The sequence below is a fragment of the Chrysemys picta genome, chromosome 22, assembly GCF_011386835.1.
Source record: "Chrysemys picta bellii isolate R12L10 chromosome 22, ASM1138683v2, whole genome shotgun sequence".
NCBI lineage: Eukaryota > Metazoa > Chordata > Testudines > Emydidae > Chrysemys > Chrysemys picta.
The window spans coordinates 5,008,122-5,027,153 of record NC_088812.1 but is presented as its reverse complement, the minus strand read 5'-3'; the positions used below and the strand labels follow the sequence as shown (position 1 = coordinate 5,027,153).

The following is a 19,032-nucleotide window of genomic DNA, read 5'->3' as shown; positions in this document are numbered from 1 at the left end:
CCACCACTAACTATACTTTTCAGCTCTGCTTTTAAACCAACGTTACCTGGTGTCCTTGAGGGTGGACACTTCAGTGTTCAGGCTGGAAAGTTTTCTTTGCAGCATCCAGAGGGTTAAGGCGAAAAGGACGGAATTCATCTAGAATCAAAGTAGAGAGGTGGCAAAATTTGCAGATACAAAATTGCTCAAGATAATTAAGTCCCAGGCAGACTGCAAAGAGCTACAAAAGGATCTCTCAAACGAGGTGACTGGGCAACAAAATGCCAGACGAAATTCAGTGTTGACAAATGCAAAGTAATACACACTGGAAAACAGACTCCTAACGATACATATACAATGATGGGGTCTAAATTGGCTGTTACCACTCAAGAAAGATTTTGGAGTCATTGTGGAGAGTTCTCTGAAAACATCCACTCAATGTGCAGGGGCAGTCAAAAAGCAAACCGAACGTTGGGAATCATTAAGGAAGGGATAGATAATAAAAGAGAAAATATCATATTGCCTCTATATAAATCCATGGTGCGCCCACATCTTGAATACTGCGTGCAGATGTGGTCGCCCCATCTCAAAAAAGATATATTGGAATTGGAAAAGGTTCAAAAAAGGGTAACAAAAATGATTAGGGGTCTGGAACGGCTGCCATATAAGGAGAGATGAATAAGACTGGGAATTTTCGGCTTGGAAAAGAGACGACTAAGAGGGAATATGGTAGAGGTCTATAAAATCATGACTGATGTGGAGAAAGTCAATAAGGAAGTGTTATTTACTCCTTCTCATAACACAAGAACTAGGGGTCACCAAGTGAAATTAATAGGCAGCAGGTTTAAAACAAACAAAAGGAAGTATTTTTTCCACACAACACACAGTCAACCTGTGGAACTCCTTGCCAGAGGATGTTGTGAAGGCCAAGACTATAACATGGTTCAAAAAAGAACTAGATAAGTTCATGGAGGATAGGTTCATCAATGGCTATGGGCAGAGATGGTGTCCCTAACATCTGTTTGCCAGAAGTTGGGAATGGGCAACAGGAATGGATCACTTGATGATTACCCTTTCTGTTCATTCCCTCTGGGGCACCTGGCACTGGCCACTGTCAGAAGAGAGGATATTGGACTATGGACCTTTGATCTGATCCAGTGTGGCAGTTCTTATGTTTGTATGTTCTTATCTCACTAACCCTAATTTGCCTCAGGTTCCGGGGAAGGGATGTGATGGGCAGCTGGGGGGATCTTGACATGAGCAGAAGCAGAAATTGTCACCATCCAGAGCAAGTGTATTGCTGTCTGGTCTGATTATTCGGCCAGATCCCCAGCTAGTGCAAATCAGCATTGCTCCACTGAAATCAACCGAGCAATACTGATTTACACCAGGTGAGGATCTGGCCCCATGATCTGAAGTCCCAACGAGATGCCACAAACTGGCTTTCATAGGATTGATCTGGTGGGTCTTATCATCCCATTCCCCGACTGGGCCAAAATCCTCCTTGACTTGTACTCCTTCGAGGTCAGTAGCATTACACCAGGGGATGAATTGGGCCCACAGTGCTTAGCAATAGACAAGGGAAGCCAGGCAGCGCTCCAGACATCACCGTGCTGAGGTGGGCAGCAGGGTCGAGCCGCAATGGATACGTACCCCGATGATGACACACACCGGCCCCAGGAAACTCCAGATGAACCCCTTCTCCATGCTGAGCCAGCAGCTACAGGAACAAAAGGTTGATGTGACATTCACTGAACATCAGCAACCTGGTGCAGCGATTATCATTGATATTAGTGCTACCTGAACGGGCTCCCACCGAGACTGGAGTCCCATTGGGCACAGCTACAGAGTGAGGGACAGACCCTGCCCCTACCAGCACAATCTAAATGATAAGACAGATGTGGGGGAAGGGAAACTGAGGCAGAGAAGTGGGAGTGTGACTCATTTCGGGGAGTTCTCTGCCCTGTGTTATACAGGAGGCCAGACCACATGATCGCAGTGGTCTGGCCATAGAATCTATTAATTTTATTCAAGGTCATGGACAGAGGCAGAGAGAGAACCCAGGTGTCCTGCGCCCCAGTCAACTAGATGCTAGAAACTGACTAATTCATTCATGAAGGACAGCAGCACAGCTGTCGAGACAGATGCCCACTGGTCCAGAGAGTCTTTCCCTGGGGAGCGCTGGGACACACACACACACACACGACACACACAGAGCGCTACACACACACAGTGCTGGCTTAAGACAGGACCTACTCTCTTCACTCCCCTTTTTGCACTCACACAGCGAATATGGCCTGCAGGTCTAACCACAGTACATCAAATTTCCTTAAAGCCGAGAATGCCTTAGATTTGGACCGTCTACTTATAAGGCCCCATCACTGTAGCCTCTAACAATCTTTAATAGATTTTGTCTCCCAATACCCCGCTGCAGCAGGGCAGTGCCATCATCCCCATTGCACACATGGGGAAACCGAGGCACAGAGCAGCTAATTGGCTTGCCCAGCACCAAGCCTGTAGAAGAGCTGGGACTTGAACCTGCATCTCCCCTAACACATGTTAATGCCCTAACCACTGCAGCCTCCTTCAGGGCCAGTTCCCCAGCTCGGGCGCTCACTTTTCCTGTCTGCTGTAGCCCTCCGGCATAACCGCCGCCGAGACGGCCACTACCAGGGCGGGGAAGCCGTAGCCGAAGAGGCTCAGGTGCCCCATCTTGGGGCTGTGGGTGCTGAAATAGTTGACAACCCCGAGGTTGCGGACGGTGAGGAAGAGCACCACGGCCTCCAGGAACATCCAGGCGAAGCAGGCCAGGAAGAGGTAGTGCAGGATGCCAGCGATGACGGCGCAGGCCAGCTGGGGAGGGAAGAACGCCCGCGTGAGCGCAGAGATCCCGGGCTCCGCTTCTGCGTGGTTCCCCAGGCCAGGCTAGCACTTAGGGTGACCCCTAGTGGCAACACTATGCAGAACACGGCAGGAGCTGCGAGCCAGAGAGAACCACAGGGTCTGTGTCCAGCAGCCCGGCTAAACAACGTTTGAGCATCGCCTCCATCTGACCATCAGGGGCACTGTGGCCACCACTGTCTTCTGCCACACAAATCCCAGCTCAGGGGGGCATTTCAAAGAGCCCACTGGAGGTCTGGGGCCTTCAGCCTGCACTAACGAGCACTTCTCGAGGTCCTTTCTAGTCCTATGAGTCTTTCATTTAACAGCCTCTAATGGGCATCCCTGGGCTTGGTTCCCCTGCATCAAACCCACCCCTGGGAATTACCACTGTAAGAAGGGGTTTGCCCCAGGATCTCATCTCTGCCCTGATGGCCACTGCTAGCTGCATACCCAACATGCTAGCGGCCCAGTGCTCACTCTTCAAAGTAGGTATCATCACCCCATCACCCAATAATCACTCACGCTTCAAAGTAGGTCAGTATCATTACCCCCATTTTACAGATAGGGAAACTGAGGCACAGGAAAGTGCTTTGCCCAGCATCACCAACAGGTTAAGGGCAGAGTCAAGACTACAACCCAGGACTAGAACCCAGGTCACCAGAGTCCCCAGGCAGTGTTCTATCTACCAGGCTCTTCTCGCTGACCCCTTAGGCCCCATGCGAGGGGCAGGGAGTGCTTTACCTGATGGCCGGGTCTGTCCACCGCGGTGAGGAAGAGCAGGTCGGCCAGGAAGAGGCAGAGGCAGAGCTGCAGGTGGATGGAGGTGTTCACGTTGCGGATGGAGCGGCACAGGAGGAAGGTGAGGATGGCGAGGAAGAGGCACAGCACGGACAGGGCCAGCCCGACGTGGGAGACGAGGAACAGTGGGAAGTCTGCCTATCGGGGAGGCGGGGCAGACAGCTTGTTAGGAGCCCACGCGTCGTCCCACATGGGGCAGTTAATGCAGGTGGGGCTTTGCTGAGAACTCCCCCCGATTCCTGCCCTGTTCCAGGGGAGCACGGGCATATAACTGTACTGGGGCCTTTATTTCAACCTTAGGGCTCTGGGAGCCAGCAGGGGACCATGGAATGGGGAACCGCCTGTGATCGGCCCATGATGCCCACCTCCAGTGCTCACCCCAACCCCTTTGCGCTTTCTCCGGCGCTGCCCCCATGCCGGGGAGGGGCTCCCCGTAAACATCCCCAGAGCTACCTCCTTGTCCTCCTTCAACCTCTCCTTTGCCGAGAGGATGCCCGACTGCCCCCAGCAAAGCCCGCAGCCTCGGTCTGCAAGCGCGGGCCCGTTACCGTTATCTCCCCCGATGCCATGAGGACGGCCAGGTTGGAGACGCGATTGCAGCTGCACGTGGTGTGAGTGGCGCTGCTGCGCAGGACCCCGCACCCTGCCCGAGACCAGCTGCCACGCCGGGCCGTGGCCTCCCACGAGACGCAGATGAGCTCGTCGCGGCTGCTGCTTGGCTGCAAAAAAATGAAATAAAAATAAGGAAAAAGCGAAGAATAACGCAGGTTGGAAAAAACGTGATACCAGGGACGCGGGTCAGGGTCTCCAGGAAAGCACTTGAGGGGCAGACTAACAGAGGCCGTGCGGACCAGTGGACGGGGTATCAGATTGGAACGCAGGAAACCTGAGTTTTAGTCCTGGTTCTGCCACTGGCCTCTTGTGTGACCTTGACGGAGTCATTCTCCTGCTCTGTGCCTCAGTTTCCCCTCCCACCCTTTGTCTAGACCAGAGGTAGGCAACCTATGGCACGTGTGCCAAAGGCGGCATGCGAGCTGATTTTCAGAGGCACTCACGCTGCCTGGGTCCTGGCCACCAGTCCGGGGGCTCTGCATTTTAATTTAATTTTAAATGAAGCTTCTTAAACATTTTAAAAACCTTATTTACTTTACATACAACAATAGTTTAGTTATATATTATAGACTTATAGAAAGAGACCTTCTAAAAATGTGAAAATGTATTACTGGCACGCGAAACTTTAAATCAGAGTGAATAAATGAAGACTCGGCACACCACTTCTGAAAGGTTGCCGACCCCTGGGCTAGACAGACTAAGCGCTTGGCGGCAAGGGCTGTCTCACACGATGAGCTGTTCCTGCCAAAAGGGGGCGCTGATTTCAGCCTGTGCATTAGCACAAATACTGAACAGTAGGGCAGAGAGTTAACAGCCTCTCTATGGCCCCCGCAGAGAGTGGGCCAAAGAACACATATGGGCTGGATCTGAAGGGCTCCCAGACTCTGCGTCTGCCTTAATGAAACAGAAGAAAATCTATCCCTGCTGCTAGTATTAACACCTAGCTCTTAAGTGCTTTCCATCCATCAATCAAGGTGCTTTCCAAAAAAAGTCACTATCATTACCCCCATTTGACATATGGGGAAACTGAGGCATGGGGGGGGGAATATCAAGGTCATCCAGCAGGCCAGTAGCAGAACCAGGAGTAGAACCCAGGTCGCACACTAGTGCGCTATCTGCTAGGCCACACTGTCTCCCCATGTTCCTCTTTGCTCTCTTCCCCTGTCACTCAACCCCAGTAGCGGGAAATTTATGTGTCTACTACCGACTCTCGGTTAACTGAGCTGTCCCTTTAGCGGCTGGAGCAGAAATTCAGACTTTTTCATCAAGAGGTCATGACTTCAATCCCCCCCTTCCCGCCCAAGGCAGCACCACACCTGGGGGAGAACACAAGAATTCCTCCCCACCTGAGAGTTAATTCAATGCAGCATCCCCACCAGAGAAGCCAGACTGCTCCTGAAAAAGTCAGAATCAATCCCAGCAGCAGTTCATGGAGGGACATGCAGCCAGCCTTACCATGATGTTCTGGAAGGTGTAGTGGACTGGATCCGGGAAATCAGTCTTGGTCTCGCTGGTCAGGATGGCACTCACAACCCTGGAATTTATCCGGACTGGCAAGACAGAGGTGTCCCTTTGGCCATGGAAGAAGCTGCCATTCAGGATGGACTCCAGGCCCACGTAGGAGGCAAACGCCACTCCAGCCTGGGCTGCAAGTATCCCCAAAGAGAAACCAGGTGAGTTATCGGCTTCTTTACCCGCATTGCACCAGGGGACTCGCAAAGCACTGTACAACTCCCCCGCTTCAGGAGCTGGGTAATGTATCACTTCAGACCCTCACACGGATAAAAACGAGGCACAGAGAAGTAACACAATGGCACCGCAAGCCAGCAGCAGAGCGGGAAGAGAACCCAGGTGGCCGGACAGCCAGACTTCTACTTAGAACTGCAGCTCAGCTGGCACTGACGACAAGACAGAGGGGCTGTCCATAAATTACGGAACGCAACAGAGGGCAGGGGGCTCCTTAACGTTGTGTGTTTGTTTCAGCGTTACAGTGTTATAAGGGGTGGGCGGATCTTGAAAATCCCCCCAAATGTGTGACAGTTTTTGGAAAGCCCCTGAAGCTGGTTTTCTGAAAACATCTGACATTAACAGAGCTAGTTCGAAAAGGTTTTTTTTCCCCTGGTGAAAAGCTTGAGTTTGGGGCAAAAAAAAAATGGAAACCAAATTTTTGATTTGAAAATGCCACTGCAATGCCTCCTGGGAGTTGTGGTTCGGGTGCCTTGTGCTCCTGTTTCTCCTCTATGAGCCAGGCTCCCTGGTTGGTCTGCATCTCCCATGATGCACCATGACAATCATCTAGCCACAGTGTATCATGGGAGATGAAGCCTGGCCGGAGAGCCTGGCCTGTGGAGGGGAATGGGAGCATGAGGCATCAGGAACATGATTTCAGAATCAAGATATTTTAGGTCTTCAGCCAAAAGCAGAAAATATTTCAGGTTGGAGGGCGTTTGGGGCAGCCAGTTTTTCAAGACGCAATCTAAGTTTCCTGCAGAAATCTTCATGAAGAATTGCATTTTCTGAGGACCCAGTTTTCCACTGAAGTACAGTGTAGATGGAACAGTTTTGACCAGCCCTCATTCTTAATTCTTCTAGTTCCCTTGATTCTAGCCAGCTTGACTAGGATAGAAGGAATTTACATTTGTAGGCGTAAGAACCCAGGAATTGCCATTCCATCACAGAGCCCTGTTCTGTGAGCCCTGTATCCCAAATCACATCAATGGTGCATCTAGTTCACTTTCCCATCTGTCTGTGTCAGCCTGGGAAATCCGTCTCATGCCCTCTGGTGGTGGTGACGTACCTTGTGCCTCTGATCCCTGGATCGTTCTGCAGCTAATCTTCATGGTCTCCCCTTTGACTTTCAGGCTGATGACTGAGTCCTTTCCGGGGCAGCTGTCCTCAATGACTTTGGTCTGGACAGCTAAGGAGAGGGGGAAAGAGCACAGTCTGATACAGCACAACGGCTCCTCGGGCAGGGGCCGTCACTCGCTCTGCAGAGCCAATCCATGGTTGACGGCCCAGAGAGAGAGGGAAACGGAGAAACACGTCCAGCTGAGAGGGGAAGAGGCTTTTGTGCCCACAGGAAAGAGATAGGGAGGAAGTTTCATGGGGCCCTTGGACCAAGCCTCTCCCGAGGGGTTTAAGAACAAGGCGGGACTGGGGAGCTGTAGATGGGGGCGGGGAATGTGGCCTTGCTTGAGAATGGGAACTGCAACCATCGGTACATGCAGGCTGCGATCCCGAGAGCTGGGATCGAGGGATACGGCCTTGTGGTTCAGGCAGGAGATCCAAGCTGAACTCGCAGCTCTGCCATCGAATCCCTGTGTGACCTTGGGCAAGTCACTGCAGCTCCCTGCCTCAGTTTCCCTCCTCTGTAAAATAGGGATAATGAGCTCCCTTTGTTTGTTTAAATTGGAAGTTCTTCGCAGCAGGGACTCTCTCCCCCCCCCGTGTCTGTGCAGCGCCTGGCACAACAGTGTCCCGGTCTCAGCTGGGGTTTCTAGGTGCTACCGTAATACGGAGGCCATAGAACAATAGATGATACCGTAATGTTCATAATAGGGAGGCCATAGAGAAATGAGCCAACTAGATATTGCACCTGCTGATTGGTCACCAGGCAGGCTCCATCCCTATTGGGCCGAGTCACGCGGCTTGTGACGTGCAGCTCCCACCTGTTCCGACCACCCCACCCCCCAAGACCCAGCTTCCTACCCAGTTGTTCCATCTGGATGGTCTGGCTTCCATTCCCGGTCGGGTTGTCGAAGACGGCCAGCACGACATTCTCCACGTTCTCCAGGAAGACGGTGGCCATGGTGGAGAGCTGCTTCGTGCTCAGGTTGGACCAGGAGGGCGTCTGCTCCAGGATGGAGGCAAATCCCTCAGCGGCTTTCTACGGCGGGGCGAGACAGAGAGCTCTTATTGGCTGTGCTGCGTTACCCCAGCAACGGTCGGCCAATCTCCTAAGAGCTGCTGATGGGCATGCTCACAGCTGCCCTTCGTCCCATCTGTGCTGAGGAGCTACGTCTACAATATGCCCCGTCTAGTGGCTGGCCCATAGAGGTCTGAGCCAGCTACAGGTCCGGGGTCTGCTCCACAGCCAACGGGAGGCTTTGAATGACTTCAGTGGGCTTCGGCTCAGGCCTGCAGTCCGTTGGCTCAAGCGCTAGCGGCTCGTGCCTCTAAAGCTGAGTTTCCTCGGTCCAGCCCTGCTACGGGCCTGCGTGGCGCCGATTAGATCTCTCTACAGCAAGATGCTGGTGAACCACGAGCATCAGCCCTGTTCTCTTCCAGGGAATTCTGGGATCTGCCCACCCCCTAGTTATAGGGCTGGATGCAGGGCTCAGTGGGGTGGGGTTCTGTGGCCTGGGTGATGCAGGAGGGTCTAGAGAGACTGAAAGCTGCGATAAGCATCCAGGCTTCTCTTACCTTCAGAGAGACGTTGGAGTTCTTCCTTTCGGTGGGGTCTCCCAAGATGCTGAAGGTGGAGGTCAATAACGTGCAGAAGGCAGCCTGTGCAGGGCGGAAGGAGGGGGCCGAAGCAGAAGGAAAAGCCCATAATACAACACAAATTCAATCATACAGCAGGAAGGTTGGTCTTGTGGCCAAGGCATGGGGCTGGGACCCAGGGGTTCAAATTGCAGCATAATCATGAAGCCATCTTACTTCTCACAGTTTCAGTTCCCCATCTGTACAGCAGGGCAACTAACATTGCCACTTACGTTGTAAGTCGTGGGGGCACGGACTGCCTCTTACTATGTGTCCATGCAGCACCTGGCACAATGGGGGCCCCGATCTTGGTCCGAGGAAGGGGGGTCTGTGCAGCGCCCTGCTTGAAGCCACAGTGCTAATGCAAAGGATTGTGGGTGGCAAGAAGGGACAAGGGAGGTTTGGGGTGCCAGAGGTTCTGCTGCTGGTACCGTGGGGATCGGGACTGGTGCTGCTGGGGGGACAGGGGGGAGTTATGGCTTCCTACAATGGGATTTTCCACCCACTAAAGATTTAATGATTCTTGTCACTCTCCTGCAGCCTGCACTTTGCTGCTCGCTCACTGGCAGGGAGGAGGACGTTTCACCCCCTGGATTAAAATCCCCAGTGCCAGAAGCACCAGGTGTGAGTGGCTTTGCTGTGGCAGTCCAGGGCCGCACTGCAGACAAAATCAACCAGGGCTCAGATTCTCCAAAGCAACTCGATTTTGGCAGCACTCGTGCGAGGTTCCTTAAAGGTGCCCAGGAAGTGGCGAGCGCCCGCTCCCTGCACACTCAGGCCCATTTGAAGGCATCTCAAGTCAGGCACCAAAACCCATCACTGAGTCACTTTAAAGAATTTCAGCCGGGGCTCCCCCCGCTGCCTTTGCCGTGAGTGTCCCTAGATCAACGGGGCATGTGAACTATGCTGGGATACGTACATCGTCTGGGGATGAGCCGTGAGCCGCGTCCAGCCCTCGGTTCTCGCAATTCCTCACCAGATCGTTTGAAGCGACCTCTAGGAGGAAATGAACAAAAAATAATCAAATGTGCAGGAAATCGCTGGGCGTCCCCATCCAGAATACAAAGGGTTTAAAAATCCTGCTTGTAAAACCAGTGACTTCCAGGTCTAGGGTTACTACCCAAGTAAGCCCCACTGTTCGCTGACCCCAGATCTCGGTCAGAGGGAGGCGCCTATTTCCACTCAGGATTCACATCCAGGAGCCTGGTCACCCTTTTCCAAGGAGAAGTGGAGCGGGAGTGGTGCCGCCTCCCTCAAAAACCCTTGGAACGGAGAGCCCAGTGGGTAACGCGTGCACCTGAGATACGGGACACGAAGGGTCAATTTCCCCCCTCTGCCTGATGTAGGACCCTGGGTCTCCCCATCGCCCCGGAGAGAGCCCTAACCACTAGGCTGCACGGCTGGTATCCCTCAAGCTCTCCGGTTGGGTAACACGGTCATTGCAACCAGGGGACGGGAACCTGGGTCTCCCACTTGAGTATCTGGTCACAGCCGGTTGCCGGGCTGATGCACACGGGTCAGTTCCTGCACCCACTGTGGACTGGCTCCATCCCAGAGAGAGAGACCAGAGCTGTGTTCCCCTTGGTGCTTTCATACACAGCCGGCTACACCTGGTACCGCCTCAGGTCAGGTATGTTACGCATGGTGCCACCTGGTGGCTGAACATTATAATACAGTTTAGCAGTCACCTGTGAACTATACAGTCACTGTACTCTCACAGATCTTGGGAGACAGACCTGTCCTCGCTTACAGACAACCCCTCAACCTGAAGCAAATACTCACCAGCAACCACACATCACTGAACAAAACCACTGACCCAGGAACCTATCCTTGTAACAAAGCCTGATGCCAACTCTGTCCACATATCTATTCAAATGACACCATCATAGGCCCTAATCACATCGGCCATACCATCAGGGGCTCGTTCACCTGCACATCTACCAATGTGATATATGCCATCATGTGCCAGCAATGCCCCTCTGCCATGTACATTGTACCAGACAGTCCCTATGCAAAAGAATGAATGGAAACAAATCTGACATCAGGAATCATAATACTCAAAAACCATTAGGAGAACAGTTTAACCTGTCTGGTCATTCAATGACAGACCTGCGGGTGGCTAGTTTACAACATAAAAGCTTCAAAAACAGACTCCAACGAGAAACTGCTGAACTCGAATTGATATGCAAACTAGACACAATCAACTCCGGTTTGAATAAGGACTGGGAATGGCTGAGCCATTACAAACATTGAATCTATCTCCCCTTGTAAGTATTCTCACACTTCTTATCAAACTGTCTGTACTGGGCTAGCTTGATTATCACTTCAAAAGTTTGTTTGCTTTTCTCTTACTTAATTGGCCTCTCAGAGTTGGTAAGACAACTCTCACCTGTACATGCTCTCTGTACGTGTGTATATATATCTCCTCAATATAGGTTCCATTCTATGCATCCGATGAAGTTGGCTGTAGCCCACGAAAGCTTATGCTCAAATAAATTTGTGAGTCTCTAAGATGCCACAAGTACTCCTGTTCTTTTCTCTGGCCCAGGACTATCTGTGTTCCCCTAGTGATCCTCACCCTTACTGGGCAGAGAAACTGTTTAAAACCAGGGTGGGGGATCAGATTTTGTCCTTCTCATGGGCAAGGGCTACGGTGAGAGGCCGGGGAAGGTGTCTTGGATGGTCACCTGTGCAGCGGGTTGTTCCGAGTACCCAAGGCCCTGGCGTGGAGGGACGGTGCCCTGGTGAGCATTGGCAGGTGTAGCTCCCAGGTGTGTTGAGGCAGGAGGCATTGGGCCCACAGATTGCAGGGTTTGGGGCACATTCATCCACATCTACCAGGAGATGATTTGGAATTAGTCGGTGTGTTTATTACATGCATTGCGGTAGCACCTAGATGCTCCACTGTGCTTGGTGCTGCACAGACACAGTGAAAACTTACAGTCCAACAAGACAAAGTGCGAAGGGGGCAGAGGCCAGGAGAGGGGCAGAGACTCAGGAAGTCAGGAGCAGGGCAGGGACTGGAACTCCCGTCTCCTCATTCCCAGGCAGTCGCCCGACCCCCTGAGCAACACTGTGGAGCCAGCCGTGAAGACACAGCCAGCTCGCCCCACTCCCCGGGGCTCTGGAGACAGTCGCACACCAGGCTGGGCAGGCAGAGCCGCTCAGACCCTCGCTCTCGTCTGCGGGACGACCGGAGAGCCGGCCTCAGCCTCCCACCCCAGAGCTCCACCCACAGCCCCCGCCCGGGATGCTCACCTGTGCAGTTGAACGGGATGCCAGGCTGGCTGCGGGGGAGGTAGCCTGGACGACACTTGCAGGTGTAATTGCCCCGTGTGTTGGTGCAGATGGAGCTGGGGCCGCAGAGCGATGGGTCCCGGGAGCATTCGTCAATATCTAGGGGAGGGAATCCATGTTGGACCTGCGTGATGCTAGAACCCCGGGGATTTACTGCCAGGGGCCGCCCACACCCTCATCCAAAGCCCATTGGAGTCAGTGAGAGTCTTTCCACCAGCCTCAGGGGCCTTTTGGATCAATCACTCTGCTCTGGGCCAGAACCAGCACTCACCGTTGCACTGCGCTGCTGGGTCAGTGAAGCGCTGCTCCCCAGAACTGGATGCAAAGCCGGGATTGCAGGTGCAGTAGTGGCTTCCTGGCGTGTTGGTGCAGGTGGCGTACGCAGGGCATGACGCCACATCCAGACACTCGTCGATATCTGTGACGGGGGAAGGAGCAATGGAGCCTTCCCTTGATGGGAGGAGGGGTGGGGAGACGGCAGGTCCCAGCACCTGGCATTGGAGGGGGCACCATGCCAGGAATATGGTTCCCAACAGGTTTGCAAAATGCTGCCCAGTCCCAAGAGGCAGCGGGTGCTAGTGGCCTGAGAAGCGGGAGCCAGGATGCCTGGGTTCTCTTCTCAGCTTTGGGAGGAGAGTGAAGTTTGGTAGTTGGAGCAGGGAGGTGTTGAGGGAGGAGGAGTCAGGATTCACATCCAGGAGCCTGGTCCCCCTTTTCCAAGGAGAAGTGGAGCGGGGGTGGTGCCGCCTCCCCCAAAACCCCTTGGAAGCGAGAGCCCAGTGGGTAACGCACTCACCTGAGATACGGGACACGAAGGGTCAATTTCCCCCCTCTGCCTGATGTAGGACCCTGGGTCTCCCCATCGCCCCGGAGAGAGCCCTAACCACTAGGCTGCACAGCTGGTATCCCTCAAGCTCTCCGGTTGGGTAACACGGTCATTGCAACCAGGGGACGGGAACCTGGGTCTCCCACTTGAGTATCTGGTCACAGCCGGTTGCCGGGCTGATGCTCACAGGTCAGTTCCTGCACCCACTGTGGACTGGCTCCATCCCAGAGCGAGAGACCAGAGCTGTGTTCCCCTTGGTGCTTTCATACACAGCCGGCTACAGCTGGTACAGGCTGAGGGCAAGTATGTTACGCATGGTGCCACCTGGTGGCTGAACGTTATAATACAGGTTTCAGAGTAGCAGCCGTGTTAGTCTGTATCCGCAAAAAGAACAGGAGTACTTGTGGCACCTTAGCGACTAACAAATTTATTAGAGCATAAGCAAGTGGGCTGTACTGCACGAAAGCTTATGCTCTAATAAATTTGTTAGTCGCTAAGGTGCCACAAGTACTCCTGTTCTTTTTATTATAATACAGTTTAGCAGTCACCTGTGAACTGTACAGTCACTCTCTGGCCCAGGAATATCTGTGTTCCCCTAGTGAGCATCACCCTTACTGGGCAGAGAAATTGTTTAAAACCAGGCTGGGGGCTCAGATTTTGTCCTTCTCATGGGCCAGGGCTATGGTGAGAAGCTGTCACAGCCCAAGGCCCCCTCCCTCAGGGAGCCCCCTAGGAGGGCAGATCAGCATTGGATATTGCTAACGCTGTTGCTAGCATCGCAAAGCATTTTGGAGAGGGTCGAAGGTGTGTGAGCGGGGAGTGGAAGATTCCTTTGCAGGTCGTGAAAGGCCAAGAGGAGGAACAGGAAGAGAGCAGAGAACGGGTTAACTTGGCACCTCAGCTAGCTCTGTGCGAGAATAAGACGCTGGCCCCGGCCTAAGGTCATGGGCTCGAGAAATCAGCAGCTGCCCAGTTGTGAGAACATAGGGTTACCATACGTCCTCTTTTTCCCGGACATGTCCGGCTTTTAGGCAGTCAAACCCCCGTCCGGGGGGAATTGCCAAAAAGCCGAACATGTCCGGGAAAATGGCGGCTCTGTTTAAGAGCCGGGCTGCCTGAACGCTACCGGCTTCGGGCAGCCCCATGCCTCCAGACCCTGCGCCGCCGGAGCCCGGGAGGGGAAGTGCCTGGCTGGGGGCACAGGGTCCGGAGGCACGGGGGCTGCCCGAAGCCGGTAGCGCTGGGGCAGCCCGGCTCTTAGAGCCTAAGAGGAGCAGAGCCTCCAGCTGCGGAGGCTCTGCTCCTCTTTGGCTCTGTGTAACTTATACAGTGTAAGTTACGCAGAGCCACCGGAGCCCCGGAGGGGAAGTGCCCGGCTGGGGGCGCAGGGTCCGGAGGCATAGGGGCTGCCCAAAGCCCGAGCGCTACCGGCTTCACGGTTTGCTGGGCAGCCTCCAGACCCTGCGCCCCCGGCTGGGTGCTTCCCCTCCCGGGCACCAGCTGCGCTGGGGAAGCGCCGGCTGGGGGCGCAGGGTCTGGGGGCTGCCCGGGAAACCGTGATGCTGGTAGCACTGGGGCAGCCCTTTCCCCCTGGCTGGGAGTGGGAGGGAGGAGGGGGCGGAGTTAGGGTGGGGGAAGGGGCGGAGTTGGGGCGGGGCTAGGGGTGGGGAAATGGGCGGGGCCATGGCCCGTGGAGGGTCCTCTTTTTTTATTTATGAGATATGGTAACCCTAGAGAACAGAAGAACTAAGTTGAGCAGAGCTGCAGAGACAACAGCGAGAGCGAATGAGACACAGAGCTGCAGAGACAACAGCGAGAGCGAATGAGACACAGAGCTGCAGGGACAACAGCGAGAACAGTGAGAGCGAATGAAACGGCAACAGCAAAGGCCAACAGAAGGGAAAACAGTCTCTGGAGCCGGGATGTTTTGGGAAACCGGGAAGGCCGCAGCAAGCCTCTTTGGACTGGTACAAAGAGCACCAGAAACAGAGGGCCCTGAACAAAACCCCCACCCCCACCCCAAGGAGCCCAGGACTTAAAAACCCTCCTGAGAGCTGAAGCAACTCAGAGAGCACAGCAGATCCTTGGATGGCCTGGGCCCAGCACTCCGGTCCGCTTACCCCCCCCCCCCACGCACGCCCAATTCTTCTTCTGACATTACACCCAGACTTGGCCACTCTGGGTCGTGCGTGTGTGAGTACGAAAGTGGGTTAGGGCTTGGGGCACTAACACCTTCTTTCTACCCCTGAGTGACGTGGGAGCGTTCCCAGCACTCTCTGCTGTTATTTGATTATTTTATCAATAAAGTTTTAAAATGTAGACATCTGGTGTGCCTTGTCATCTCCTCCCCAAAATAGATCCGGTGGCCCCAGCCTGATCAACTGTGGCCCAGGCGGATTGGTAACGAAAATCTGTCACAAGGCCGGGAAAGTTGCTAGGATGGTCACCTGTGCAGCGGGTTGTTCCGGGTACCCAAGGCCCTGGCGTGGAGGGACGGTGCCCTGGTGAGCACTGGCAGGTGTAGCTCCCAGGTGTGTTGAGGCAGGAGGCATTGGGCCCACAGATTGCAGGGTTTGGGGCACATTCATCCACATCTGCCAGGAGATGACTTGGAATTAGTCGGTGTGTTTATTACATGCATTACGGTAGCACCTAGAGGCCCCGCTGAGCTAGGTGCTGCACAGACACAGTGCGAACTTACAGTCTAACAAGACAAAGTGCAGAGGCCAGGAGAGGGGCAGAGACTCAGGAAGTCAGGAGCAGGGCTGGGACTGGAACTCCCGTCTCCTCAATCCCAGGCAGTCGCCCGACCCCCTGAGCAACACTGTGCAGCCAGTAGCTCGCCCCACTCCCCGGGGCTCTGGAGACAGTCGCACACCAGGCTGGGCAGGCAGAGCCGCTCAGACCCTCGCTCTCGTCTGCGGGACGACCGGAGAGCCGGCCTCAGCCTCCCACCCCAGAGCTCCACCCACAGCCCCCGCACGGGACGCTCACCTGTGCAGTTGAACGGGATGCCAGGCTGGCTGCGGGGGAGGTAGCCTGGGGGACACGTGCAGGTGTAACTGCCCCGTGTGTTGGTGCAGATGGAGCTGGGGCCGCAGGGCGATGGGTCCCGGGAGCATTCGTCAATATCTAGGGGAGGGAATCCAGGTTGGACCTGCGTGATGCTAGAACCCCAGGGATTTACTGCCAGGGGCCGCCCACACCCTCATCCAAAGCCCATTGGAGTCAGGGAGAGTCTTTCCACCAGCCTCAGGGGCCTTTTGGATCAATCACTCTGCTCTGGGCCACAACCAGCACTCACCGTTGCACTGCGCTGCTGGGTCAGTGAAGCGCTGCTCCCCAGAACTGGATGCAAAGCCGGGATTGCAGGTGCAGTAGTGGCTTCCTGGCGTGTTGGTGCAGGTGGCGTACGCAGGGCATGAGGCCACATCCAGACACTCGTCGATATCTGTGACGGGGGAAGGAGCAATGGAGCCTTCCCTTGATGGGAGGAGGGGTGGGGAGACGGCAGGTCCCAGCACCTGGCATTGGAGGGGGCACCATGCCAGGAATATGGTTCCCAACAGGTTTGCAAAATGCTGCCCAGTCCCAAGAGGCAGCGGGTGCTAGTGGCCTGAGAAGCGGGAGCCAGGATGCCTGGGTTCTCTTCTCAGCTTTGGGAGGAGAGTGAAGTTTGGTGGTTGGAGCAGGGAGGTGCTGAGGGAGGAGGAGTCAGGATTCACATCCAGGAGCCTGGTCCCCCTTTTCCAAGGAGAAGTGGAGCGGGGGTGGTGCCGCCTCCCTCAAAACCCCTTGGAACCGAGAGCCCAGTGGGTAACGCACTCACCTGAGATACGGGACACGAAGGGTCAATTTCCCCCCTCTGCCTGATGTAAGACCCTGGGTCTCCCCATCGCCCCGGAGAGAGCCCTAACCACTAGGCTGCAGAGCTGGTATCCCTCAAGCTCTCCGGTTGGGTAACACGGTCATTGCAACCAGGGGACGGGAACCTGGGTCTCCCACTTGAGTATCTGGTCACAGCCGGTTGCCGGGCTGATGCACACGGGTCAGTTCCTGCACCCACTGTGGACTGGCTCCACCCCAGAGCGAGAGACCAGAGCTGTGTTCCCCTTGGTGCTTTCATACACAGCCGGCTACACCTGGTACCGCCTCAGGTCAGGTATGTTACGCATGGTGCCACCTGGTGGCTGAACATTATAATACAGTTTAGCAGTCACCTGTGAACTGTACAGTCACTCTCTGGCCCAGGAATATCTATGTCCCCTTAGTGAGCATCACCCTTACTGGGCAGAGAAACTGTTTAAAACCAGGCTGGGGGCTCAGATTTTGTCCTTCTCATGGGCAAGGGCTACGGTGAGAGGCCGGGGAAGGTGTCTTGGATGGTCACCTGTGCAGCGGGTTGTTCCAGGTACCCAAGGCCCTGGCGTGGAGGGACGGTGCCCTGGTGAGCACTGGCAGGTGTAGCTCCCAGGTGTGTTGAGGCAGGAGGCATTGGGCCCACAGATTGCAGGGTTTGGGGCACATTCATCCACATCTGCCAGGAGATGATTTGGAATTAGTCGGTGTGTTTATTACATGCATTACGGTAACACCTAGAGGCCCCGCTGAGCTAGGCGCTGCACAGACACACTGCGAACTTACAGTCCAACAAGACAAAGTGTGAAGGGGGCAGAGGCCAGGAGAGGGGCAGAGACTCAGGAAGTCAGGAGCAGGGCAGGGACTGGAACTCCCGTCTCCTCATTCCCAGGCAGTCGCCCGACCCCCTGAGCAACACTGTGGAGCCAGCCGTGAAGACACAGCCAGCTCGCCCCACTCCCCGGGGCTCTGGAGACAGTCGCACACCAGGCTGGGCAGGCAGAGCCGCTCAGACCCTCGCTCTCCTCTGCGGGACGACCGGAGAGCCGGCCTCAGCCTCCCACCCCAGAGCTCCACCCACAGCCCCCGCACGGGATGCTCACCTGTGCAGCTGAACGGGATGCCAGGCTGGCTGCGGGGGAGGTAGCCTGGACGACACTTGCAGGTGTAACTGCCCCGTGTGTTGGTGCAGATGGAGCTGGGGCCGCAGGGCGATGGGTCCCGGGAGCATTCGTCAATATCTGGGGGAGGGAATCCAGGTTGGACCTGCGTGATGCTAGAACACCAGGGATTTACTGCCAGGGGCCGCCCACACCCTCATCCAAAGCCCATTGGAGTCAGGGAGAGTCTTTCCACCAGCCTCAGGGGCCTTTTGGATCAATCACTCTGCTCTGGGCCACAACCAGCACTCACCGTTGCACTGCGCTGCTGGGTCAGTGAAGCGCTGCTCCCCAGAACTGGATGCAAAGCCGGGATTGCAGGTGCAGTAGTGGCTTCCTGGCGTGTTGGTGCAGGTGGCGTACGCAGGGCATGAGGCCACATCCAGACACTCGTCGATATCTGTGACGGGGGAAGGAGCAATGGAGCCTTCCCTTGATGGGAGGAGGGGTGGGGAGACGGCAGGTCCCAGCACCTGGCATTGGAGGGGGCACCATGCCAGGAATATGGTTCCCAACAGGTTTGCAAAATGCTGCCCAGTCCCAAGAGGCAGCAGGTGCTAGTGGCCTGAGAAGCGGGAGCCAGGATGCCTGGGTTCTCTTCTCAGCTTTGGGAGGAGAGTGAAGTTTGGTAGTTGGAGCAGGGAGGTGCTGAGGGAGGAGGAGTCAGGATTCACATCCAGGAGCCTGGTCCCCCTTTTCCAAGGAGAAGTGGAGCGGGGGTGGTGCCGCCTCCCCCAAAACCCCTTGGAACCGAGAGCCCAGTGGGTAACGCGCTCACCTCACATACGGGACATGAAGGGTCAATTTCCCCCCTCTGCCTGATGTAGGACCCTGGGTCTCCCCATCGCCCCGGAGAGAGCCCTAACCACTAGGCTGCAAGGCTGGTATCCCTCAAGCTCTCCGGTTGAGTAACACGGTCATTGCAACCAGGGGACGGGAACCTGGGTCTCCCACTTGAGTATCTGGTCACAGCCGGTTGCCGGGCTGATGCACACGGGTCAGTTCCTGCACCCACTGTGGACTGGCTCCACCCCAGAGCGAGAGACCAGAGCTGTGTTCCCCTTGGTGCTTTCATACACAGCCGGCTACACCTGGTACCGCCTCAGGTCAGGTATGTTACGCATGGTGCCACCTGGT

The 19,032-nt window shown here is 55.2% G+C and overlaps 1 protein-coding gene across 1 annotated transcript in view; it reads right to left on the bottom strand.

Annotated features, from left to right (window-relative positions):
* Window positions 1-19,019, bottom strand: part of LOC103307408 (adhesion G protein-coupled receptor E1-like) — a 69,509-nt gene extending 50,490 nt beyond the window's left edge. Inside the window, exons 1-10 of the mRNA XM_065576462.1 lie at window positions 18,987-19,019; window positions 18,149-18,452; window positions 17,839-17,976; window positions 17,268-17,414; window positions 16,182-16,328; window positions 15,872-16,009; window positions 15,325-15,471; window positions 12,323-12,469; window positions 12,013-12,150; window positions 11,442-11,588 (exon numbers count right to left, since the gene is read on the bottom strand). Coding sequence (XP_065432534.1) covers window positions 11,442-11,588; window positions 12,013-12,150; window positions 12,323-12,469; window positions 15,325-15,471; window positions 15,872-16,009; window positions 16,182-16,328; window positions 17,268-17,414; window positions 17,839-17,976; window positions 18,149-18,452; window positions 18,987-19,019 — 1,486 coding nt within the window. The remainder of the gene's footprint in view (window positions 1-11,441; window positions 11,589-12,012; window positions 12,151-12,322; window positions 12,470-15,324; window positions 15,472-15,871; window positions 16,010-16,181; window positions 16,329-17,267; window positions 17,415-17,838; window positions 17,977-18,148; window positions 18,453-18,986) is intronic.
* Between the last annotated feature and the right edge of the window lie 13 nt (window positions 19,020-19,032).